This window comes from Oncorhynchus nerka, linkage group LG25, assembly GCF_034236695.1.
Source record: "Oncorhynchus nerka isolate Pitt River linkage group LG25, Oner_Uvic_2.0, whole genome shotgun sequence".
Taxonomy (NCBI): Eukaryota; Metazoa; Chordata; class Actinopteri; order Salmoniformes; family Salmonidae; genus Oncorhynchus; species Oncorhynchus nerka.
This window is the reverse complement of record NC_088420.1, coordinates 10,250,269-10,277,145: the sequence shown is the minus strand read 5'-3', so window position 1 is coordinate 10,277,145 and position 26,877 is coordinate 10,250,269. Positions and strand designations below refer to the sequence as shown.

At 44.8% G+C, this 26,877-nt stretch overlaps 1 protein-coding gene across 2 annotated transcripts in view; it reads left to right on the top strand.

The window, feature by feature from the left end:
• The first annotated feature begins 504 nt into the window (after positions 1 to 504).
• The window catches only part of LOC115116878 (TSC22 domain family protein 2-like), a 46,946-nt gene continuing 20,573 nt past the window's right edge, over positions 505 to 26,877 (top strand). The window contains exons 1-2 of one of the 2 annotated variants that reach the window (XM_029645346.2): positions 505 to 2,839; positions 10,211 to 10,317. In XM_029645346.2, the coding sequence (XP_029501206.1) occupies positions 1,206 to 2,839; positions 10,211 to 10,235 (1,659 nt within the window). In that variant the 5' untranslated portion in view covers positions 505 to 1,205 and the 3' untranslated portion in view covers positions 10,236 to 10,317. Of the gene's footprint in view, positions 2,840 to 10,210; positions 10,318 to 26,877 lie in introns of those variants that run through there. The other variant, XM_029645345.2, reaches the window with a different exon arrangement.

The following is a 26,877-nucleotide window of genomic DNA, read 5'->3' as shown; positions in this document are numbered from 1 at the left end:
CGATAAACGCTCTTTTCACGGCACTTTGATACAGCTACAACAGGAAGTTACTTTTTCATAGCAGGTTAGGAGAACTTAGGCAACTGGTTATGAGAATTAGGTTAGGGTTAGCGAAAATGCTCTCCTAACCTGCTACGAAAAATAATTTCCGTTCGTAACTGTATCGAAAAGAGTGTGGCCAAATACAGCACAGCACGGTTAAAGGATTTGTTCTATCTGTGGTATGATGTGTCCCTTCAGAATGGTCGTCACTAGTTACCACAGCCACAAAGTCCCACCGATTTCTACAATATATTTTCCTAAAATCTGATTTTAAACCTAATCCTTAACCACACTTGTAACATTATGCCTAACAACCAAACTTATATTAAGACAACAAAAAAGCACATTTGCGTTTTCATTTTTACGATTTAAAAAGTAAATCAGCGTATCCCATTCGAATTCTCCAATGATTTACGTAAGTCAATGCGCAATCCTCCCAGAGTGCTGTTCGTTTTCTTTTTTGCCATCTTGTCGAGTGGTAAGAGGAAGAGCAGAGCGGCAGTTAGCTTGCTGCTAGTAAGTAGGTTTCTGACATAGCAGCAGCTCTAAATAGAGACAACCAGAGGACGAGGAAGATAAACTTTATTAAATTCAGGAATATCTGTCTATCGGAGGATATAGATTCAATGTAAAGATTTGGAAGAACATTAGGACTTGTTTACATGATGTCGTACAGGCTTGTTTATAGGTAAGGATCGAACTAACGACACCGATAGCTATTATTTGGTTAGCTTTGAGCTACATTAGCTAGCCAGCTAAAAGGGAGAGTGGTGAACGGAGCCCGCCTCAGACTAAAGTGTTGGTAGCAGCTGGTGAGCGGTAACTGCAACAGGGGGCTGCTTACAACTCCGGGGCCGGGACAATAACGCACGCAGGAGGCCAGGTTCGGGAAGAACTGGAGGAGAGGAGGTGGTGATATCGGGATACTTGTCACACAGCGACAAGCTAACGTTACCCTGTCCGATTCCGGACGTTGGGCTGTTTTTTTTTTTTAACAGACAATCTGCAACAGGAGAGGGGAACAAGGAATATGTCGCATACTTGCTTGCTATAATCTGTAAATTCTTTAGCCAGCTCGTTAAAAGGTATCACTTATTGAGCTCAGACGAAACGCTTATCAAGGAAATAGACAGTCACTTGAGTGACTAGCAAAGATATTCAACATGTCAAAAATGCCAGCAAAGAAGAAGAGTTGTTTTCAGATCACGAGTGTGACACAGGCTCAGGTGGCGGCCAGTAGCATCACGGATGACACCGAGAGTCTGGACGATCCGGACGAATCCAGGACCGAGGATGTGTCATCCAAAATATTCGACGTGTCCCTGGCCGATCCGGGAGTATGTGATCGAAGTTCATCCGAGGAGACTTTAAACAATGCAGGGGAGGCGGAGGCAGCTGTCATGGCCTTACATTTACTTCAAGAGGGGCAGCCAGTAGCTGCAACAGGTACTTTTAATGGGAGCCATGCTCTTAGAAGTACAGGCCTGAGCCATATCAACCCACAATTTTTAGGGGGTAGTGTTCCTGTACCAGCTGCGAGTCAGCCCTCCATTCCAACCTCGGCCACCCAGCAGCCGACAACAGTCAACGCTGGCCCTGCTGCGAATGTTTCCCCAAGTGTATCTCAAACGCCCACAGCGGCGCCTAGCTCTACAACAACGACAAGCTGTAGTTCCCGTTTCAGGGTCATTAAACTTGACCACAGTACAGGAGAGCCCTTCAGACGGGGCAGATGGACATGTATTGAGTTCTATGAGAGAGATTCTGAGTGCTCTAGCATGAGCAGGACTGTGGATAGCATAAAACACGCTGTCACCATTGACCACAATGCAGACAGTGGGCTAGGGACCACAGGAAGCAATCTGGTTGCTCCTAGTACTCTCTCCACACAGGCTCAGGAGTCCACAGGTGATAGTGGCTACTACACTTTCCACCATGGCCACCCTCCGGAGCTTCAGCAGCAAGGCTACAGCCAAGAGCCCCAGACAGGGAGTGGGGCGAATGCCTTACAGCCCACAGGGTACTCAGCGACGGTATCGCAGACACAGGTCAACGTGCAGCCCGCTGTCCCCCAAATGCTTCACCCTATTGGCCTCAATGGCGTGCCCCAAGGTGGCATGCTGCAAAAATCTCCCCTTGTGCCTCTTGCCACGCAGGCCCAGCAGTTTGCCTACTCCACTCATCCCTCTGGAATGCACCCCAGTCAGCTGGACTACCGACAGCAGCACTTAGCCCCTCTACAGCCTCAGGGCTCCAACCCTCAAACCCACCCCATGGCCTCCCTCTCTGTGGGGCCTCTGTCGAGTCAGGGCCCCTCGTCTGTCAACACCCCTCAGGCTGGGGAGCTGTCTGGGTCTTTGCACGGCGGTCCATTAGCCTCGACCCATGGCCTGTTGCTGCAGGTAGCCAGCGGGGCCGTTATGTCTCCTGCCCTACAGCAGCCGGTGAGTCATCCTCAGCCTTCAGGAGGAGTGGGCAGGGCCTCCGATGTCCAGAATGTGCCTGCCACAGTGCCCAGTGCCACCAACACCCCCCCAGGCATGCCAAGCCAGGCCCTTGACCCAGGAGGACTCCCCCTGGCCCAGGTAGCTCGCGGTGAGGCCACAGCCGGGCAGGGCCTTCCCACGGCCAGCCAGGGGGACGACAGCCGCAGGAGGTCGGACACCCTTCCTCAGCCCAATGCAATCCCTGGAAAAGATGTCATGAGGCCTTTCATCCCTGAGAGTTTGCAGCTGGCCACTCCCACCGTCAACAGCCTGTTCGGGATAGCCATTCCCATGGATGGAGATGAGGATGGGTAAGAGATTTGTTTTAAATTCACTTCAAATGTTGGGGGGCCTAGCTCAATGTTCAAACCTTATCTGTGTAGTGTCCAGCCAAGGTGTTTATCCATTCACTCTCAATGGGGTGTCAATGGGCATCATGTTAAGATGTAAACAAAACTCAAGTGTTAGAAAACTGAGTAGCGCTGAGGGACTGAGGGCTGTTTCTGGAAGACTGCCATCATGTTATACATTCCCGTGGCATTCTGCAGCAGTGCGGTCATACTCAATGTTGTGTAGTGAAGGCCTCTTCTTGCCAAGGCTAGTGTGAGGTATGCTGTTCCTGGAAATGTTTACTTGTATGTAAAAACATCTCTCGCGGTTGTGTTCAGAAGGTAAATGTGGAGTTTGGGGAAGGGCAGGGGGGGGGGGGGGGGGCACTGGTGAGAACTGCGCCAGAGAGAACTGGCATGGAGGGAGGAATCCTTTTTAATGTGTTTCATTAGTGCCTACTGGTTGATAAAAATAAATATATATATATATATATATAAAACATTTTGTTAAAATTACTTTTAGTCAAGACTGCAGGAATGGCTCACCAGTAGTGCATTTGCCGTTAATTCCCATAATTTCAGATATCCAATGTTTGTTTGTCTGTAATTTCTGTGAAAGGCATTACATTTATTATTTTTCTTCTTCTTCTTTTTTTAAAGTTGTCATTGTCGTAGTGGACACGTTGTTTGCGGAGTGCACAACTTAGGCTACGCTTGTGATAAACAAGTTTTAGTTTTTCATTCCATTTTTCATTCCATCCTGTCAATGTTGAGTAAGGACTCGCACCTGATTACGCACAGAATTATGCCTAGACTACCTGGCCAGCATGCAAATGTAGGCTTATAAATGTGTTCATTTGGAGATCTGATACTATTTCTGAAAAAAAGTCACGCTCAGAATCAGTGGAAACGTCATCAAATAGGCCTAGCTCATTACTTATCCTTTGCGCAAATACAGCTGTGTCTGTCTGGAGCGCACTGGCGCAGAAACTGAGGAACCAGAACTGGTGCGTGGGCACCAGTTAGTTGAGGTAATATGTTGCTAGAGGTAAAGAAGTTACTTTTAGATTTGTGTAAATTTAATTTAGTTATTAATGACAATTCAATGATTTTGAGATACGAGGTCTTTATTATAAATGAAACTGTTCCATGAAAATGAGCATAGGAAAACCATAACATGCAGATCAGTAGAAATGGTAAGATAAATTCGCACTCCAAATCGAAAACGGTTGCCAGCCTATTACCAGCAACTCCGGGAACTAATGGCAGAATCTGTGAAGGCCAGTAGCAGTGGGTGGTGGTTCGGGAACAGCCTAACCAGAAGAAAAAAACCTATCTTGATCTCTGGCTCCCTCTTGAGTCATGTGTGTCATTATTTAATCACAGTGTGCTTAAAGCATCAGACAAGCTCCGTAGTCTACATATAGTTGATTTTTATAAAAACACACAGTGTGAGTATGTTAGCTTTGGACCAGTAACCGAAATGTTGCTGGATTGAATCCCCGAGCTGACATGGTAAAAATCTGTTCTGCCCCTGAGCAAGGCAGTTAACCCACTGTTCCCCGGGTGCCGAAGACATGGATCGACGATTTCCCTTATATGGGAAAAATAAAATTCAGACAAGTCCATTGGTCGATTTTATTATTATTTTTTTGTTTGGGGACGGCCTTAAAACACTGGACAACAAGCCACTTTGTTATAGACACTCAGAACCCCATATTTATCCCCCCCCCTATCCTTTTTGTGTTGAGGGCTCTTAAATAAATTACACTAAAAGTAATGCTGATACTTTCACTGAAGTGAATACTGTCCTAGCATGGAGCACTCTGTTTTGTTCTGGGTTAGAGTAACTCTGGATCTCTTCCTAGCATGACACCTCATAAATAGGGGGTAGAGAGGGAGAAATAATGATGGACAGAGCAAGTTGTTGCCAGTGTAATGTCATCGGGAACAGCCCGTGCCCATTTTCTAATCGTTCTCGGATGTTGGCCTTGACATCAGTGGAGCCCTATATAACCGACCATGGAGCCATGATTGCAGCAGGTCTGTATCCCAAGTTACACCTTGTTCACTACCGTTGACCAGAGTCCTATGGAGAATAGGGTGTCATTTGGGAAGCTGGACGTTGGTGGAGAGGACAGGCCGACAGGTGGGCTCCAGTCAACGGTGAGATGACACTGCTGGATTGAGTCGAGTCTCTGTCAACGGTCTAGCTCAGTCCTATCATGGCCTGCCCTGGCTGATGTTGACATGGGATTTTCTCAGTCCTTGTTCACGTTTCAGACTGATTCTCGATCACTTGTACTCTCACTGTTTATTGACTTTTGGAGGCTCTTGAGAGGCTTCCTATAGATTCTCACAAACACTTGTGTAGAATGTTCCTGTGCTGAAGTTTGGTTAACCTTGGAGTGTGAGCTGGGAGGCTAGCCTGTGTGTAGCCTAAAGGGGAGATAGCAGGCAAACAGAGCCAGCTAGGCTCTAGATTATTATGTTATCAGCTAATATTCAGATAAAATATATAAAACTTCCTGACAATTCAAAATTATCCAAATGTAAGAAACACGTCTAAAATCATGTCACATCTTCTAGGGAGAGATATGTTCACTCCTACAGCCAGAGACACATTGTTCTGTACACAATTTCAACTCCAATGTGAAACCAGGTCAGGGCCAAGTCTCATCGTTTGTTCTGGTCTTTATTAAAACAATGCTGGGTGGCGCAGTGCGACTGGGGAGAGATTGAGTCTTCAGTTTGGAAAGGTTGGCATCATCTATGCTCAATGCTGTCCTTTAGGCCAAATAAACCAGTGAGGATGCCCTTGGGACAAATTGGCTCCATTCAACAGAATGGTATGGTCTTAAACTGAATTATAACTCCCTGGATAGGTTCCCCTCAGCCGGACTCTCAATTGCGAGGTTAGGGGGGCGTAGTAGTTGGATCCTAATTTAGGACTACATCTTAATCGGCAATCAATTATTTAACCGGTTTTTATCACAGATTTTTTTTAGATAAATACCTGGGCTACTTTTAAGAGGCAACACCGACTTGAGCTACAGTCAGGCCTTATGCCGTCGTGGTCACTCCAGGACCCAGCATTGATAGTCCTGTGCCCCTGTGGTGGCCCTACTTAACAAAGTGACTGGTTTCAGTGTGTGCATGTGAGCCATGCCCCTTTTGTGTCACCGCTGAAAAAAATAAAGGGAACACTTAAACAACACAATGTAACTCCAAGTCAATCACACTTCTGTGAAATCAAACTGTCCACTTAGGAAGCAACACTGATTGACAATACATTTCACATGCTGTTGTGCAAATGGAATAGACAACAGGTGGAAATTATAGGCAATTCGCAAGACACCCCCAATAAAGGAGTGGTACTGCAGGTGGTGACCACAGACCACTTCTCAGTTCCTATGCTTCCTGGCTGATGTTTTAGTCACTTTTGAATGCTGGCGGTGCTTTCACTCTAGTGGTAGCATGAGACGGAGTCTACAACCCACACAAGTGGCTCAGGTAGTGCAGCTCATCCAGGATGGCACATCAATGCGAGCTGTGGCAAGAAGGTTTGCTGTGTCTGTCAGCGTAGTGTCCAGAGCATGGAGGCGCTACCAGGAGACAGGCCAGTACATCAGGAGACGTGGAGGAGGCCGTAGGAGGGCAACATCCCAGCAGCAGGACCGCTACCTCCGCCTTTGTGCAAGGAGGAGCACTGCCAGAGCCCTGCAAAAGGACCTCCAGCAGGCCACAAATGTGCATGTGTCTGCTCAAACGGTCAGAAACAGACTCCATGAGGATGATATGAGGGCCCGACGTCCACAGGTGGGGGTTGTGCTTACAGCCCAACACCGTGCAGGACGTTTGGCATTTGCCAGAGAACACAAAGATTGGCAAATTCGCCACTGGCGCCCTGTGCTCTTCACAGATGAAAGCAGGTTCACACTGAGCACATGTGCCAGACGTGACAGAGTCTGGATACGCCGTGGAGAACGTTCTGCTGCCTGCAACATCCTCCAACATGACCGGTTTGGCGGTGGGTCAGTCATGGTGTGGGGTGGCATTTCTTTGGGGGGCCGCACAGCCCTTCATGTGCTCGCCAGAGGTAGCCTGACTGCCATTAGGTACCGAGATGAGATCCTCAGACCCCTTGTGAGACCATATGCTGGTGCGGTTGGCCCTGGGTTCCTCCTAATGCAAGACAATGCTAGACCTCATGTGGCTGGAGTGTGTCAGCAGTTCCTGCAAGAGGAAGGCATTGATGCTATGGACTGGCCCGCCCGTTCCCCAGACCTGAATTCAATTGAGCACATCTGGGACATCATGTCTCGCTCCATCCACCAACGTTGCACCACAGAGTGTCCAGGCGTTGGCGGATGCTTTAGTCCAGGTCTGGGAGGAGATCCCTCAGGAGACCATCCGCCACCTCATCAGGAGCATGCCCAGGTGTTGTAGGGAGGTCATAGAGGCACGTGGAGGCCACACACACTACTGAGCCTCATTTTGACTTGTTTTAAGGACATTACATCAAAGTTGGATCAGCCTGTAGTGTGGTTTTCCACTTTAATTTTGAGTGGGACTCCAAATCCAGACCTCCATGGGTTGATAAATTTGATTTCCATTGATAATGTGTGTGTGATTTTGTTGTCAGCACATTCAACTATGTAAAGAAAAAAGTATTTAATAAAAATATTTCATTCATTCAGATCTAGGATGTTATTTTAGTGTTCCCTTTAACTACACCTGTTGTATTTGGCGAATGGGACAAATATATATTTTTATTCTAGGTTATTTTTATATATAAATGATATAATAGGTTATTTGTACATGTAGGTAGGGGTAAAGTGACTATGCATAGATAAACGGTGAGTAGCGCAGGAAAACAATGGGGGGGTGTCAACTCATAGTCCGGGTGGCAATTTTATTAATTGTTATGCAGTCTTATGGCTTGGGGTTAGAAGCTCTTTATAGAAGCCTTTTGGACCTAGACTTGGCACTCTGGTATTGCTTGCCGTGCGGTGGCGGAGAGAACAGTAAAATATTTGGGCCCTTCCTCTGACACTCCTAGTATATAGGTACTGGATGGCAGGAAGCTTGTCCCCAGTGACGTACTGGGCTGTATGCACTACCCTCTGCAGCGCCTTGCAGTCGGATGCCGAGCAGTTGCCATACCAGGCGGTGATGCAACCGGTCAGGATTCTCTCGCTGGTGCAGCTGTAGGACTTTTGGAGGATCTGGGGACCAATGCCAGATCTTTTCATTCTCCTGTGGGGGGAAATGGTGTTGTCGTGCCCTCTTCACGACTGTTTTGGTGTGTTTGGACTTTGATAGTTTATTGGTGTCCACAACACCAATAAACTAAGGAACTTACCTCTCGACCCGCTCCACTACAGCCTTGTCGACGTTAATGGGGGCGTGTTCGGCCCTCCTTTTCCTGTAGTCCATGATCATCTCCTTTGTCTTGCTCACGTGGAAGGAGAGCTTGTTATCCTAGCACCACTCTGCCAGGTCTCATCGTTGTCGGTGATCAGGCCTACCACCGTCAGCAAACTTAATGATAGTGTTGGAGTCGCGCTTGGCCACGCAGTCGTGGGTGAACTGGGAGTACAGGAGGGGAGTAGGCACCCACCCCTGAGGGGCCCCTGTGTTGAGGATCAGCATGGCAGACGTGTTGTTGCCTACCCTTACCAACACAGTGGTTGGAGGGGAAAGGTCAGAGTGCAACCTGTACATTGTATTCCTTGATGCATGCAAACTATACATGTACTGGAGTAGTTCACCTGTACAATTGTTTCGCCCTGCTTTGACAGCGGGCTCCTCCTGTGAGCGGCGGTAGTGTTGAGTGAGTGCCACATGAAAGCATCCATGGTGTGGTTGAGAGATGGGCAGTCTTTAATCAATGGGCCTCCGTCATATTTAATCTCTCCTATCTCGAGTTACGCGGTGGCCCTTTTCCTACCCCATGCTGTAGCCTGTTACTGTCAGTTATTTTACCCCGGGCAGTTTCTTTGCCCCCCCATGACTAAAAATAAGTTTGTTGGCATTTGGACAAAAACAAAAATGTTTCCTCTATCATAGCCTCATTGTGGATGGCCTCCTTGAACAACAACTATGATTGGGTTGTCAGAGGAACCTGTCACTTGGATTGAGAGATGTTTTGAGTGTATGTGTGAGTTGAGGAACAACTCGATCAGTTTGTTTTTAGTTCCTCTTCTTGTGAGTGTCAGGCGGTTTGGGCTATGATATCAATCCCACTCTGAACTGTTTTGGACGTGCACCGTCTGTCATATTGATCAACCCACTCTGCCTCTCTCTGTGTGTGTCTGATTATGGGCCAGGGGACCTACTAGACTCTTGAGACAGAAAATATACAGCATGTCAAATCACCGCAGCGTTGATTACAAACCACAGTCTTTGTTCGAGAGGAGATGGGAGGCTGTGTCAACCGTGTAGGGGAACCCTCCCACCCTCTGGGGCTTTTTAGGTTCACATTGAGTGGTGACAGAGGGTGAAAAATATAGAGGCCACACTGAGGGTTATTCTCAGCAATTTTAAATCTGACATTGCTAAAAGAGCCATGTCAATTATTCTGGGTGCATGTTATTCTCTGCTCAGATCGGTCTTGAAAGGAATTTACTTTCCTGCTTTGATGTCTGCCTTTTTTTGTTTGTTGCCAAACTACATCCTCGTTTTTAAAAACTTTAGTTTCTAATGTTTCATGTTGTCAGCGTTGTGCACTTCCTGTTCCCCCTCTTGTGCTGAGCTTCTGCAGGGCAACGGACGTGACTCATACTGGCGGAGTAGAGATGTAGCAGTTTAATTCACTAATCTGACACCGTTTCACAACAGACTAGTATTTAATCAGTGCGCGTGTGTTTTTGTCATTCACCAAGTGGTGTAAATCCTGTCTGTTATTTGGTGACAGAGCAATTTGGGTGACCTCACTCCTTTCCTACTCTCCTTTTAGTTATAGGTCCCATGAGAAGGGGAGGGGGGTGGGACAGATTTAGGAAATTGTTATGCACTGTTGGTTCTTATCAACTCTGACCTTCAACCTACCTTCTATGCCTTCAAGTGTGTGGTGGCTAATGTATACTAAGCCCCTTGAGTCTTGCCTCTACGCACTAGATCCAAGACATGGTTTTTACCCTATCCGTGACCAATGGCGGTCAGTGTCATGTCCCGAATGTGGAAAACCGAAGGAGACCACGTCCAATAAAATAATTGACCGTTTTGGAGCATTACGAGGGATGAATCAAAAAAGGATGCGGTAAGACGCCACATGAAACCTACCCTGACAACATAATCACGGTGCATTCATTCTCAAATCCCTCTCTCTGCGTCGTCCCTTTCATTCAGAACTGCAACGTTGACAGCCACCTAAAGCCTGAAGTGATGGTTGCTTTGATTTCCATAAAGGTTGGCTCGGGGCATCCAGTGTGCTGTCTAAAGGGTCTGTCACAGGGAGTACGGTATGTAAAGGTTTTTTTGTGTGTGACTTGTCACACTCGTATGTTAGCTGCAGCGCAGATGAGGCCTGGGATTCTTGGGCCCTGTAGTCATTTAGTAATGTTATGTACAGTCCAGGCCTGGATTATTAGCTGTCTAAGCACAGCTTTAAAGATTTCCGGATACAAGTTATGTGTTGGAGTGTCACATGCCGCCTGGCTGCACAAAGCCTTTTTAACTGAAGCGTTTCACTGGGTGTCCTGTTCGTTCGCTGCCACTGTATAATGTGGCACAAGCAGGGATGAACTGTGGTGCGCTGTATCAGCCCAGTCTGTCATGTTGCCCTGCTCTCTTGCCTGCACTCTGCTCTGTTGCCTGCGCTCTGCTCTGTTGCCTGCGCTCTGCTCTGTTGCCTGCGCTCTGCTCTGTTGCCTGCGCTCTGCTCTGTTGCCTGCGCTCTGCTCTGTTGCCTGCGCTCTGCTCTGTTGCCTGCGCTCTGCTCTCTTGCCTGCGCTCTGCTCTCTTGCCTGCGCTCTGCTCTCCTGCCTGCGCTCTGCTGCACAGTGGCTGCCTTACACTTCTCATTAGCTCTCTGCTGTGCATCAGGCCTGCTCATTGGACCCCAGGCAGTTACTGGAGAGTGACCGACTGTGTTTAAAGGGAATTGTCTGGACACATTAGAGCAGACCTGAGGGGGACACACACAGGGAGTTCAGTGTGTCAAGCTCATGCTTCAGTTACCCTATTCTGTGCTTTATTTAACCGGCAGAGTCCATGAACTAGACCCTGATTTGGTGAAATGGAGCAGATGGCGTGTCTTTTGTACCGGTTACTATTCTAATGTCATCAGTTACTTGTTGCACTTGGGCTGAGCTGAGTGGGCTGGGCTGAGTGGGCTGGGCTGAGTGGGCTGGGCTGAGTGGGCTGGGCTGAGTGGGCTGGGCTGTGTGGGCCTAAATATAGTAGCTGTTTTTCTCTCTTGGATTGACTCATTGTGACAGTGTCAGCAAAGATGCACAAGAAATACATCACCTTTTGGCACAGAGCTGTTTCTAATCTGTGGAGCATTTTTGGCGCCAACCTTTCACTGAATTAACGTTTAGCCAGACACTGGGGAGCCATCTGTCTGGTAACACTGTGTGCCGTTGAGTCAGAAGACTCAGTCCACACCCTGCCAACGGTGATCCACCTCACCCTCCATGTCCTGACCCCTAAAGAACAGAGGCAGGAATGGTTGGTGGCTAGCAGCACAGCTGGTACAGCTGGCCCCCTACTGAGAGTCACGTCCTTGAGCCATCCAATCTCCCAGAGCGTAATGCATCGGCTCTGCCCGTACTACCGCAGGGTTCACTGTTTTTATTCGACTCCCCATCCAGCTGACTCACTCTGCCTCAGTCATCCGTCTCTGTGCACTGAGCTCACATTACCTCTGGTTCATATCCTGTATGGATATTTTCCCAAGGAAGTCGTAGCGCAGGGAATGGCGGAGGCCGCTACGCTGGATGAGGAACACCAGACAATGGCGGCCACCTGGCCTCAAGCCACTTGCATTGCATTCTGTGTACAGGATCGTTTTGTTTTCCTGCTTAAGAGGACAGTGTCTTGTGTATGTGGCTTGTGGTTAGGTTATTCTGGGGGGGGTCATCCAGTTTTTCAGAGGATTCACTCAGCTGAGTGACCTGAGTCTGAGTGGCTGCGTTCATATTCTGTTCACACCACATTTCGAAAGAGGTTTAGGCCCCCAAAATGAGAGAAATAATGTTGATTATGTTAACTCTGCCTCGGGTTTTTTTCCATGTAACATGTTGATGCATTTGACCTGTCAGGGTAAATGTATTCAAGTTAGTTTTGTTTAGGTTGTGTTTTACAACTGTTACTCAATAAGAAATGGACATCAAATATTCTCTTTATTTAACCTAATCTGAAATAGAATACATAAATTATGTAAAATAACCTTTTCACTCATCACCTTTTATATAATATTTTAGGTATTTGGTAACCGCTGCCAATGGGTAAAACCCTTAAGAACACAGATTTTTTTTCATTTGTATAAAGGTATTGTTGTGCAAAGCTTCTTATTTACTGAAGTACTTGTTTCTAAATCCCCTGTCAAGCAGGCATCATGGGGCCAAGACTCTCTCTTTAACGGTTGTCACTATGATACACGCTCTTCAGTGAATAGCACAATAAAGACCTTGTATTTCTTGGTACTGTTTTGATTACCCACGGTTCGGGCCAGATCCAATACATAATATTAGCCTGGACAGGTGTACCCAAAGGCTGTATCCTAGGACCAATACTTTTCTGCTCTCAGTGCACTTGTAGGTGTCTGCAATCACTTTGTTTTGATGAATGTGATTTTACCTGCCAGTCAAGTGCAGCAGTGCTCTAAATACAATTGTTTTCTTGTAATTATCTGACAAGGTAATGCCAAAGGGACGCACAATGTTTCTGGTGACGTTTCCCATGTGGACTCTGGGCTATAGGTCACCCAGATAGTAAGTGTTATTTTGTGGCCTCTGCCTGGCAGCATTCCCAAACCTTCACACATTTACCTAAAGCAATTATTTCACTGCAGTCTCTACATTTTGGCATATATTTAATCCAATAATGTTTACTGTTTGATGTAAGCGGGAGAGGCTATTTCTTGTGTAGGGTGCTCTCCCACTCTAAATATAATCAAGTGGAATGGAACAAATTGGCCATGTTAGCTACCACCATCGCCGTGATACAGCTGCTCAGTGGGAAGCACCTTGATACAACACTGGTCATTTACACTGGCTTGTCGTTACGTTAGCTAATTGTCATGTCACGGTGACCAATACTACAAGTTGTTTCTCCCTCGCCCATCAAAACAAACATCTCTTTATTTTTACAAGTTTTAACTATCTCCGAGTTGACTTTTTCTCCCCTTCTCTCTTAGAACTTATTCTCCATTTCTGTCTGGTCTCATTCGTGCGTTAATGAATTCATTCTGGGCACTAGGGGTGTCTGACTCGTTCTTTAAAATCAGTCATTTGGTTTCTTACTCTGGTTGTTACCAAGTGACCTCTTCACAGCTGCTCTCTGAGGTATTTGTTGAAGTGAAACTTGCAAGCTAAAATGCCTCTTTACAGCACTTACTTGAGGTAATTCCACAACATGGCTTATGAGCGAGACTCAGAGGCACGGTGAAAAATAAATCTGTCATGAGCTAAAATATACAGTGCATTCTGAAGGTATTCTTACCCCTTCGCTTTTTATATATTTTGTTACATTACAGCCTTATTCTGAAATGTACCCTCCAATTTATACACGATACCCCATAACAACAAAGCGAAAACAGGTTTGTAGATGTATTAACAATAAAAAAAACACCTTATTTACATAGCTATTCAGACCCTTTGATCATCCTTGATGTTTCTACAACATGATTTTAGTTCATCTGTGGTAAATTCAATTGATTGGACATGATTTGGAAAGGCACACACCAGTCTATATAAGGTCCCACAGTTGACAATGCATGTCAGAGCAAAAACCAAGCCCTGAGGTCGAAGGAATTGTCCGTAGAGAACTGAGACGGGATTGTGTCGAGGCACAGATCTGGGGAAGGGTACCAAAAAATGTATGCAGCATTGAAGGTCCCCAAAAACACAGTGGCCTTCATTATTCTAAAATGGAATAAGTTTGGAACCACCAAGACTCTTCCTACAGCTGGCCGCCCGGCCAAACTGAACAATCGGGGGAGAAGAGCCTTGGTCAGGGAGGTGACCAAGAACCCGATGGTCGCTCTGACAGAGCTCCAGAGTCCCTCTGTGGAGATGGTTGTCCTTCCGGAAGATTCTCCCATCTCTGCAACACTCCACCAATCAGACCTTTATGGTAGAATGGCCAGACAGATGCTACACCTCAGCAAAAGGCACATGACAGCCCACTTGGAGTTTGCCAAAAGGCACCTAAAGACTGGCAACATGAGAAACAAAATTCTCTGTTCTTATTGATGTCTTTGGCCTGAATGCCTGCGTCAATTCTGAAGGAAACCTGGCACCATTCATATGGTGAAGCGTGGTGGCAGAATGCGGTGGGGATGTTTTTCAGCGGCAGGGACTGGGAGACTAGTCAGGATCGAGGCAAAGATGAACAAAGCAAAGTACAGAGATCCTCGATGAAAACATCGATGAAAACTGTTCCAGAGCAGTCAGGACCTCAGACTGGGGCAAAGGTTCACCTTCCAACAGGACAACAACACTAAGTACACAGCCAAGACAATGCAGGAGTGGCTTCTGGACAAGTCTCTGAATGTCCTTGAGTGGCACGGCTAGAGCCTGGAATTGAACCCGATCGAGCATTTCTGAGGAAACCTGAAAAATAGTTGTGCTGCAATTTTCCCCATCCATTCGGGTAGAGCTTGACAGGATCTGCAGAGAAGAATGGGAGAAACTCCCCAAATATACAGGTGTGCCAAGCTTGTAGCTTCATACCCAAGAAGACTCCAGGCTGTAATCACTGCCAAAGGTGCTTCAACAAAGTACAGGATCTGAATACTTATGTAAAATGTGGTATTATTATTTATTTTTTTAATTGAGAATGTATTTGCAAACATTTATAAAGCCTGTTTTTGCTTTGTCATTATGGGGTATTGTTTGTAGATGGAGGGGGGAACACCCCCAATTTCGATCCTTTTTAGCTTAAGGCTATAACGTTCCAGAATGTGGAAAAAGTTGAGTGGTCTGAATACCTTCCGAATGCACTGTAGAGAAGAGCCATTAATCAGTTGAGTTCAGTCCCCACTATTAGGCCACGGAAGTCTTCTCCGAGAGTGGATGGAGGACTCAGCTATTCCAGTTTCAATCTCTAAGCTGCGTGAGCCCTCTGGGACCTTTTTGTTGGGGGCCCCCTCGTGCAGTAGATCAGTCCAGTTTTATACTTCCAGAGACCAGCCCTGCTCTTGTTTTGAGATGTAGACCCAGTGTAATCAAGTGTTTTTACACTGTAGTTAATGTCCCTCCCCTTTTGAAAATCCATTCAAATTTCGCTTCGGAGAACCAACTTTTCTCTGCAATTGCTTGCACGCAGGCAAATGAAAATGTTTTTTTATTTCACAAATTATATTTGTCACGTGAATCACTGTTTTATGTTTTGTGTATGCACTTGATATATTGAATTAATTTCCCATGGGGGTTATCAACTCAGCAAAAAAAGAAACGTCCCTTTTTTAGAACCCTGTCTTTCAAAGATAATTTGTAAAAATCCAAATAACTTCACAGATCTTCATTGTAAAGGGTTTAAACACTGTTTCCCATGCTGTTCAATGAACCATAAACAATTAATGAACATGCACCTGTGGACCGGTTAAGACACTAACAGCTTAGACGGTAGGCAATTAAGGTCACAGTTATGAAAACTTAGGACACTAAAGAGGCCTTTCTACTGACTCTGGAAAAACACCAAAAGAAAGATGCCCAGGGCAATAAATTGCAATGTCTGTACTGTGAGACGCCTAAGACTGCGCTACATAAGTAACAGTCTGGTGTGGCCACCAGCTGTATTAAGTACTGCAGTCCTCTTCTCTCGTGGTACCCTTCCTGCAGGCTCATCCTGACATGACCCTCCAGCATGACAATGCCACCAACCATATTGCTCATTCTGTGTGTAATTTCCTGCAAGACAGGAATGTCAGTGTTCTGCCATGGCCAGCGAAGAGCCCGGATCTCAATCCCATTGCAGTCCACGAGGAGGAGATGCACTGCAGTACTTAATGCAGCTTGTGGCCACACCAGACTGTTACTTTTGATTTTGACCCCCCCCCCCCCGATCAGGGACACACTATTCCAGTTCTGTTAGTCACATGTCTGTGGAACTTGTTTAGTTGTTGAATCTTATGTTCATACAAATATTTATACATGTTAAGTTTGCTGAAAATAAATGCAGTTGACACTGAGGACGTTTCTTTTTTGTGTTACGCAATTTTTCACGAACATTTGTCATCCTATAAATCAGTCTATAGATTAATTCTATTTAAAAGGCTATGTTGTATTAGGAAAAAGATGCTCAATGCGTTCAAGGATGTTTTTAATGCCATTAAAATCTTTGGCACGGGGCCTCCCGAGTGACACGTCAGTCTAAGGCACTTCATCGCAGTGCTACAGGCACCACGACAGACCCAGGTTCGATCCCGGCCCGTATCACAACCGGCCGGGATCAGGAGTCCCATAGGACGGCGTACAATTGGCCTAGCTTCGGGTGTTAAGAAGCGCAGTTAGGCGGGTCATGTTTCGGAGGAAGCATGACTCGACCTTCGCCTTCCGACCCCGTTGGGGAGTTGCTGCGATGGGACAAGATTGATATTGTGGCGAAAAAGGGGATTAATTTTTTGGGGGGAACTAAAAAAAGTTCAAATAACAAAGTAAAAATAAATATGTACTTTAAAAAAAAATACATCTGAGAGAGAAGTCGCCAAAATAAAAGCTAGACAGTGTATTTTAGCAGAATACATTTTATTATGTTTGAGCAAAACACAGCATTAGCCATGGCAAAATCTTATATAATTGCAGGAAATTAGCAAAAAAAATACAAGAAGTCTCATTCTATAAATTGTTAATTTGGGTGCATCTCATGAAAGGAATAAGGACTCATACCTTGCAGTGTGTGGTGTACAAACGTCGTGATATTTGGGTGATAATAATCACTAAGGCGCTTTGTGATGTTCTCCTGCAAAGGAACAATTACTGGTATCTCACAAAGTGAACATACTGCATCTCTCAACCAAATGACAGGCTGTAGTTGAACCGATTTCAGCCTTAGGGCCTACCTAGGCCTTTAACCTAGATTTCCAAGTCAGGACATAGCAGCGCTAAAAGAACATGAAAAGAACATTTAACTGAAACATGTTCAGTTAAAGGCAAGTACATGTAGGTAATGGTAAGTGTTTTGTAACAGATTTAACAACCTTGTGAGGTACATGAGTAAACTGACCTTTTAATAACCTTGGGTTGGTCGAGCCCTGAATGCTGACAGCCATGGTATATCGGACCGTATACCTCAGGTCTGACAAAACATTTAATTTTTACTGCTCTAATTACATTGGTAACCAGTTTATAATAGCAGTAAGGCACCTCGGGGGTGTGATATATGGCCAATATACCACGGCTAAGGGCTGTGTCTGGGCACTCAGTAAATGGATCATTCTATACCTTTCACAGAGGATTCTGTTTGCACGTGTAGACTTGGTCCAATATTATTATTTTTCCACCAGTCTTTGCAACAAAACATCTGGCATGAGATTTTTAAAGCTAATTGTATGCCTGGATCCCTTGACTGGCATTAAATACCATTTGGATCAGATGTTTATTTATTCTGGAAGGATGTTTTAGCGCTGATTTGATTGTAGCTGTGGATCAATACAATTTCTGACGTGAGAGCTCAGCCTGGACTGAGTCACTAAACCTCAGCTTCACTCCTTATCAATCAAGTTCTCTCCCTCCTTTCTTTTCTTTAGGTAGCTGCTTTTTTTCCCCCCATACTCATGTTTCTCTTTTTTATTTCTATGTTGATATGCAGGAACCTGTCCACTGCTTTCTACCAAGCCTTCCCTACTATGGGGGGGGCAAAGCCTGTGTGTGTGTGTGTGGACCAGCCATGGCTGGCGATCCCCAAGTTTGCATGGTTAGAAGCATGGCATTGTGGGAAGTGTCGGTGCAGGTCGGAATTTCACACTTCAGGACCCGTTGACACTTTTAGTGTGGTAATCTATCAGTCACGAGGACCCAGCGATTAAGTTTCTTTGGCACCGCAGCTGTACAGAGTAGCACCACAGGGTTTTAGCCACTCCAAATAGAAGATCACCTATTACTTAGTGTAATATCCCATGAAATACGATGCGATTTACGTAATATTTTGAAAGCTGGATTTTTGTTTTGTTTTTTGTTGTTGCAATGTTAGGGAGAGCTGAAGAGGAGCAGATTGGTGAATACCTTCACCTCCTTTAGCTTAGGCAAAGTATTTTTGTCTCATCCATTAGCCTTAGTGAATTGATTATCTAAAATATCTCTGTAGCATATAAAATGATTATGTACAAAAACTGAAGAGCCAAGTGTTATATTGAACTCTTAAGACAAACCAGGCAGTAGGAGGACAGATATTTTGTATGTTGACGTGATTTATGGAGCTTCAGTTTTGTTGGGTGTTTACGGACATAACCAACTGAAGTGATGCAGTCACATGGTTTGGCTTGTTTAAGTGACCTGGCCTAACTCCTATGGGAGTTAAGTCATTCACTTGCATTATATTGACTCACTTTTAACTCTCATTATTGAAACACTTGGATAATACTTGAGTCTCTGTGTGTGTGTGTGTGTGTGTTGCCTCGGTAACAACTTTAGGCCTACCTCAATATAATAAGTGCCTGTTTTTGGTAGTATAGGTCAACGTTGTATCCCATCCATCCCATCTGGAGCTGAACACATGTTATATAACCAATCATTTGAATATCCTTTTGTAATGAAATGAGTTTCTGCTAAATGACTAAAATGGAGATAATATTGGGTTGGATAATTCCATTAAATGCAATTTACGTGGCGGCAATGTACTTTGTTCGGAGACGAGCGTGCATTACTCATGCCCCTGTTCTGATCAGGTTTGAGGCACATGAAAGACTTTCCCACGTGCTGTCTCATGCTCCTGCAGGGCTTTCTCTCCGCCACGTACTGTATTGCCTGTGAGCTAGTGCCTTTTTTTTGTTTTACGGGTTAGCTGGCAGGAACGCGTCTCATTCAGGTCTGTTTTGTCAAGACGTCGTAGTTATACAAACGCTCTGATCTCATGATTTATGTAAGGAGCGGTCGACCCATGAAGAATGCACCTCGGCGGCACTCTATACCTAAGGCCTTTCTCAACAGTTATGTCTTATCAAGTTCATGCAAGGTCACTGCCATAGAAAACACAGCCCACCCTGAAAACAACCCCCCCCCGCGCTGTCATCCCGTAGTATGGCCTATTGTGATCAAAGCACAAGTTACCATATACACTCCCAGTGTACCAACAACACACTGGTGCACTTGGCAAGAGATCGATGGCGGTTGACCGTCCCTGCTGTTGAAATTGGTTGGATTTGGGTAAACAACAATAGCTGTGTTGTGTAAGAGTTGTGGCTCATCACTTACATGTTTGATCCCCGCCCAGCTGAAGTGCCCCCTGGGCTGCAGTGACAAACGGTTTTGGCTTTTTTCCTAACTGATTTAATCTAACCACAGGTAAACCTGAGAGCTGCCTACCATCCACCCTCCCTTTTGTCTGGAGTCGGCTAACTTCTCACTCCTTTGCACTGACCGACTTGTTGGAATGGGGCTAATGTCGCACTAGGTGGCGTAGCGTGTTTTGTCAATGCAGCACCTGCAACCATGTTGACTACGATGCTGTTTTCACTTTGCTATTAGCTTGTGTTTCTTACATCTGCAAACAGCTAGTTTGTCTGTTCTTAGCAAGTTGTGGCTAAATCGTGTTATCCGCTAATGCTAATCGCTAGCTAATAAATGTACTGAGTCAGCGCAAACGTAGCTAGTTATACATCCTGATACCAGTGACGGTGTAGGCCTAAATCATCCTGATACCAGTGACGGTGTAGGCCTAAATCATCCTGATACCAGTGACGGTGTAGGCCTAAATCATCCTGATACCAGTGACGGTGTAGGCCTAAATCATCCTGATACCAGTGACGGTGTAGGCCTAAATCATCCTGATACCAGTGACGGTGTAGGCCTAAATCATCCTGATACCAGTGACGGTGTAGGCCTAAATCATCCTGATACCAGTGACGGTGTAGGCCTAAATCATCCTGATACCAGTGACGGTGTAGGCCTAAATCATCCTGATACCAGTGACGGTGTAGGCCTAAATCATCCTGATACCAGTGACGGTGTAGGCCTAAATCATCCTGATACCAGTGACGGTGTAGGCCTAAATCATCCTGATACCAGTGACGGTGTAGGCCTAAATCATCCTGATACCAGTGACGGTGTAGGCCTAAATCATCCTGATACCAGTGACGGTGTAGGCCTAAATCATCCTGATACCAGTGACGGTGTAGGCCTAAATCATCCTGATACCAGTGACGGTGTAGGCCTAAATCATCCTGATACCAGTGACGGTGTAGGCCTAAATCATCCTGATACCAGTGACGGTGTAGGCCTAAATCATCCTGATACCAGTGACGGTGTAGGCCTAAATCATCCTGATACCAGTGACGGTGTAGGCCTAAATCATCCTGATACCAGTGACGGTGTAGGCCTAAATCATCCTGATACCAGTGACGGTGTAGGCCTAAATCATCCTGATACCAGTGACGGTGTAGGCCTAAATCATCCTGATACCAGTGACGGTGTAGGCCTAAATCATCCTGATACCAGTGACGGTGTAGGCCTAAATCCGTAGGTTTTGTGTGCAACAGGTATCTTCTAAATCAAAGAGGATTGGGCAAAGCATGAAAACGATAACTACATGAAGTGACCTAAGAGAACATTTTAATGTATCTGAAGATTATATGGTCCCCTAGGAAACACGGACTAAGATTTTGGTTCCTACCCTGTCACAAACTCCTCCTTGGCATTTTCATTCGTTGTCGTGTCAAACAAAACGCTATTCAATAATAATCTTTCAATTTCCATGATTCCAAAAGTTCAAGTGTATTGATCTAAATTGCAAGTCAAATCGCATTTGCAACATTTGGATAAAAATAAGGCCTAGATTTTTCGCCGATATCGTGTGGAAATGCTCTCAAATGAGTGCAGAAATTGATGAAAAATAAAGACAATTGTTGTTTTTAAGTTTAATTGAACAGTATAAAACAATCAGAATGGTGAGAGACCCATTGAAATCACTTAAAATATGTGTTGTCAACCTGGGTTATGCACTACTCATAAAGCACATTTTCAAATTTGTATTATTCAAAAACACAAAATACCGTCAAATTAGAAAAATACCGTAATATGATATTTTGGCCATATCAACCAAGCCCTAAGCTAACTTGCTCTAAAGCAATTTTAGGGGAAAACATTCCTTCGAAATGATTTGTTATATAGATGTGTATAGTATTGTTTACTAGGTCTGTCCAATCAACTTTGTAACCATTCCCTCTTCCAATTAGGGCTAATTGGAAAAGCTGTTCAAAAGAGGACATTGTATTTCTTTGTACTGCCTGACGAAGGCTATGCAGCCGAAACGCGTCGGATTTTTAAACTTTATTTCTATAGAATATGCCATAACAAATAAAGTCATTTTAATTCATTATATTTTTTTATTGATTTGACCTTTTATGTCAGTTAAGAACAAATTCTTATTTTCAATGACTGCCTAGGAACAGTGGGTTAACTGCCTGTTCAGGGGCAGAACGACAGATTTGTACCTTGTCAGCTCGGGGATTTGAACTTGCAACCTTTTGGTTACTAGTCCAACGCTCTAACCACTAGGCTACCCTGCCGCTATATGAAGTGCCTTGGTCCTCTTTTTGATGACCAATTCACCCCTTTTACCAAAGAGCACCTTCTGTCTACCAAAATGTACTTTTGTGTACCTTAGTAGCGCTTCCCTTCCTACTCTTTCTAAGAAATAATATAGATAAAATAAAAAAAAATACAATGTACAAATGGCAACTTGTAGGTGGGTCGGATCAGTCATAGTTTTGCGTCGCCACCGATGGCTTTATCCCTAAGTTGTATTATCATAGCCATTCAACCGTTTCTTATAGTGAAACAACTGGAGTAAGCCGACAACTCTGGTCTCGTGTTTCCTTTGGCTATTTTAAAAAGGGAGTTGTCGTCGTTTGAACTTAAGTGACTCCATCCATTCACATCTCTACCTGTTTTTGGCTTCCTTTTTAAACAGCAAAAACAGATGAGGACATTTTTGGGTCACCATGACCGAATCCGTGATCACACTGACTGCGTGTTTGTAAACATTCCGTGAAAGTTAGTGGGTTTGGTGAATGGGATCGGTGTACAAGGCGGCAGCACCAAAAATGAACTTGTCACCAAGTTAAAATAGCAGATGCCTTCTCTATTTTTACTGCCCTGAATAAAATACTTTTATGATTTATGAGCCATAAGTGTCTCCTGCTGTCTGGTATGGAGGGTGATTTGACCTCGATCATGTATGTGGCCCACATTTATGGCAAGAAACAAACTATTCTATTACTGATATCATTAGAAATTTCTGCGCATAAAGTCCAAGTCATACGATCGTATCTAAAATGTATTGTGAAGCTCAACAAAGTCACGTATAGATGATTTTTGAACATGATGCGTGGAAAAATACTATTATCGGTTCCATGACTTGAATGGGATCTGTGCCACGTATGCTGAAACTTTAGCATTTGGAAACCGTGCCAGGGGAAACTAAACAAAAGCATGGATTCCTGCCATGTCCATAGACGGCTGGCTGAGTTAGAAAACCATTGCCAGGCGCTACGTTTGTCCTCTTTAACTACTGACCTGGCACCTGACCTCGCACCACTACTTACTCTAGCCCTTTGTGTAACTCATACAATGATGCTGCTTTTTCTGTCCCAACAACAACAATGAAATAAAATAGTTCAGATTTAATTTTTAACCAATACCCCCCCCCCCTCCTTACTACTTCTGTAGTAAAATAGAAGATGGACCTATTACCCCCCTCCTTACTACTTCTGGAGTAAAATAGAAGATGGACCTATTACCCCCCCCTCCTTACTACTTCTGGAGTAAAATAGAAGATGGACCTATTACCCCCCCCTTACTACTTCTGGAGTGAAATAGAAGATGGACCTATTACCCCCCTCCTTACTACTTCTGGAGTAAAATAGAAGATGGACCTATTACCCCCTCCTTACTACTTCTGGAGTAAAATAGAAGATGGACCTATTACCCCCCTCCTTACTACTTCTGGAGTAAAATAGAAGATGGACCTATTACCCCCCCCTCCTTACTACTTCTGGCGTAAAATAGAAGATGGACCTATTACCCCCCCTCCTTACTACTTCTGGAGTAAAATAGAAGATGGACCTATTACCCCCCCTCCTTACTACTTCTGGAGTAAAATAGAAGATGGACCTATTACCCCCCCTCCTCCTTACTACTTCTGGAGTAAAATAGAAGATGGACCTATTACCCCCCTCCTCCTTACTACTTCTGGAGTAAAATAGAAGATGGACCTATTACCCCCCCCTTACTACTTCTGGAGTAAAATAGAAGATGGACCTATTACCCCCCCCCTCCTTACTACTTCTGGAGTAAAATAGAAGATGGACCTATTACCCCCCCTCCTCCTTACTACTTCTGGAGTAAAATAGAAGATGGACCTATTACCCCCCTCCTTACTACTTCTGGAGTAAAATAGAAGATGGACCTATTACCCCCCCTCCTCCTTACTACTTCTGGAGTAAAATAGAAGATGGACCTATTACCCCCCCCCCTTACTACTTCTGGAGTAAAATAGAAGATGGACCTATTACCCCCCCTCCTTACTACTTCTGGAGTAAAATAGAAGATGGACCTATTACCCCCCCCCCCGGGCCCCCACTGGCCACTCTCCTACAGGGAGGCCTCCCGAGCTACGATTAATTTAACTGTCCTTTTCTAAGCATCTTATTAAGGAGCACATGAAAGTGTCATTTTGAGGGGATTACATGGTGCCTGGTCTGCGAGGCCTGATGGACGTGACACAAGCCTGGCACTCTGATTTTTTTGCTTTACGACTTGGGGAGGAAAGGAGGCTGGCCATCATGGCCAAAGGGGATAATAAATATATATATATATATATATTATGTGTGTCTCGTCTTACGTATATATATATATGTGTAAGACGAGACACTGTTCCTAGAATATGCCTCCTCCTTGCCAGCTGAGTGAGAATGTTAATCTTGGCAAACGTCTCCAACGTGACTGCTGCCCTTTTCTTGACACCCTGTTGTGGCCAATCGAGGGGGCTCTGAGATATGGAGAATCCCCCAGTTGTCAGCAGTCACATCATAAGGGCAAGAAGTATTTTTTTTAAATTTGATTTGACCTTAACTATGAAGTCAGTTAAGAACAAATTCTTACTTACAAAAGGTCTCGCATCACAGCAAGAAACAACACGGGACGGCAGGGTTTGCCTAGTGGTTAGAGCGTTGTGCTAGTAACCAAAAGGTTGCAAGTTCGAATCCCCGAGCTGACAAGGTACAAATCTGTCGTTCTGCCCCTGATCAAGGCAGTTAACCCACTGTTCCTAGGCCGTCATTGAAAATAATAATTTGTTTTTAACTGACTTGTCTAGTTTAATCAAGGTAAAAAATAATTAACATCACATAAACGGCGTAAGTAGCACTACTAGCAGACGAGATGTAGATTAGGGCCTAACCCCTGGTCTCCGTGTTGAAAGGGGAGCCGTGGCACCTCCATACCAGAGGGGAAGCCCCTAATTGAGGTGCTGATTCTGTGATAATGATCTAATGAATACAGAGGATCTTTAGGGGCCAGGCGCTATGTTACTCCTCTTAACTACTGACCTGGCACCACTACTTACTCTGTCACATGGAGTTTGATGGTGAAATCACACAAATCAAGTTGTTTTGATTTTACAGACCTGGCCTCTTTACCGTCTCATGTGCCCATTAGTTCCAGGGGGTGAACACTCGGTCCTTGGCAAGCCTGGATTCTCCTCCATTTAACGAGCATCCTAGATGAAAGTTACTTTAGTGGAACATTTTAGCCTAATTTTGTTTTTGATTTATTCAACCTTCATTTAACTAGGCAAGTCGGTTAAGAACATTCTTATTTACAATAATATAGCTCCGTCAGACTTCAGTAGGGTCTAACGTGTATGTATGTGTGTGTGTGTGTGTGTGTGCAAACTCTCGTCACTCAGATCCAAAACATCTACAGTTATGTATACCTTTCCACACACACACACACACACACACACAATCTCTCATTCCAGCCTGCCTACCAGGACCCCCAGTGTGTCTCAAGGAAGACAACTTATAAGCTCTCAGCGCAGCATGCAAGGAACATGTGCAGACAGAGCAGCTGTGTGTGTACTCGGCCGAGGATTATGCAACAGGACAGCGAACGAGCTGGCCGGCATCGGGTTTCTATTAAAACCTCTTCAGGATCGGATGCTTTTTCCCCATTTTTGCCTAAAAGGACATAACCAAATCTAACTGCTTGTAACTCGAGCATATGCATATTCTTGGTACCATTTGAAAGGAAACACTTTGAAGTTTGTGGAAATGTGAAAGGAATGTAGGAGAATGTAACACAATAGATTTGGTAAAAGAAAAACCTTTCTTTCTTTGAAATGAAAGAGAAAGGCCATGTAGTATTCCGGCCCAGCTGCAATTAAGATTTTGGCCACTAGAGGGCAGTGTATGTGCAAAGTTTTAGATTGATCCAATGAACCATTGCATCTCTGTTAAATGTATTAAGACTACCCAAATGTGCCTAATTTGTTTATTAATAACTTTTCATGTTCAAAACTGTGCACTCTCAAACAATAGCATGGTATTATTTCACTGTAATAGTTACTGTAAATTAGACAGTGCAGTTAGATTAACAAGAATTTAAGCTTTCTGCCAATAGATATGTCTATGTCCTGGGAAATGTTCTTGTTACTTACAACCTCTTGCTAATCGCATTATCTTACGTTAGCTCACCGTCCCACAGGGAGGGGACCCACTGATCCTGAAGACGTTTTGAGGCCTGTTTACAGAATAGCCTTGGGAGGGACAATGCTCATGACTGATTTTGCACTGGAAAATAGCATGGGCCAGTGATCTGATGTACAGGCGTTGGGCGGTTGAGGCTCTTCTGTTTCTTTGTGTCAACCATTCCCCATTTACAGTAGATGACGTCCTAACAATGCAGCCTCAGAAGAAAAAAATGCTTGTTCAGAGGAACCCGTTCATCCAGATTCCACATCCTTCAATTGTTATCGTCTCAATTCATGCCGTCTTTCCAAGGAAGAAGGGGCCAGGGTTGGTTCCTTTGTAGAAGCACGGTACTGCAGTTTAACTAACGCCCGGGTCAGAAAGACCATTTCCATAGACGGCCACATAGAGAAGTCAGATTTGAACATTCTTAATAGAGCTGCCCAAGTCGATCCCAGGCTGTCACAGCTTGCTGGTAGCCACATAGGGAAGCGCCGTCTGGGTTGGTGGGGGTGGGTTCCTTAGTTCATCAGCCCTCCAGTGACTCCTTGTGGCGAGCAAGGGCGCCTGTAAGCTGACCTCTGTTGTCAGTCGAACTGTTTCCTCCAACACATTAGTGCGGCTGGCTACCGGATTAAGCAAGCAGTGTGTTAAGAGAGAGCGCGGCTTGGTGGGTCATGTTTTGGAGGACGCATGTCTCGACCTTCGCCTCTGCCGAACCCGTTGAGGAGTTGCAGCGACGAGACAAAATCGTAACTTCCGATTGGATGTCGTGAAATTAGGAAGGAAAAGGGGGTACAATTACAAAAAAATATATAAAAATCCTAAGAGACTTTAGTCATCACCAGGTTGCACAAAACAGCCTTTGAATTATTCAAATAATTGTAGCTGAGAAAATACTATACATGGAACCAACATTTTTTAATTGAGAGCTTAATGGAAA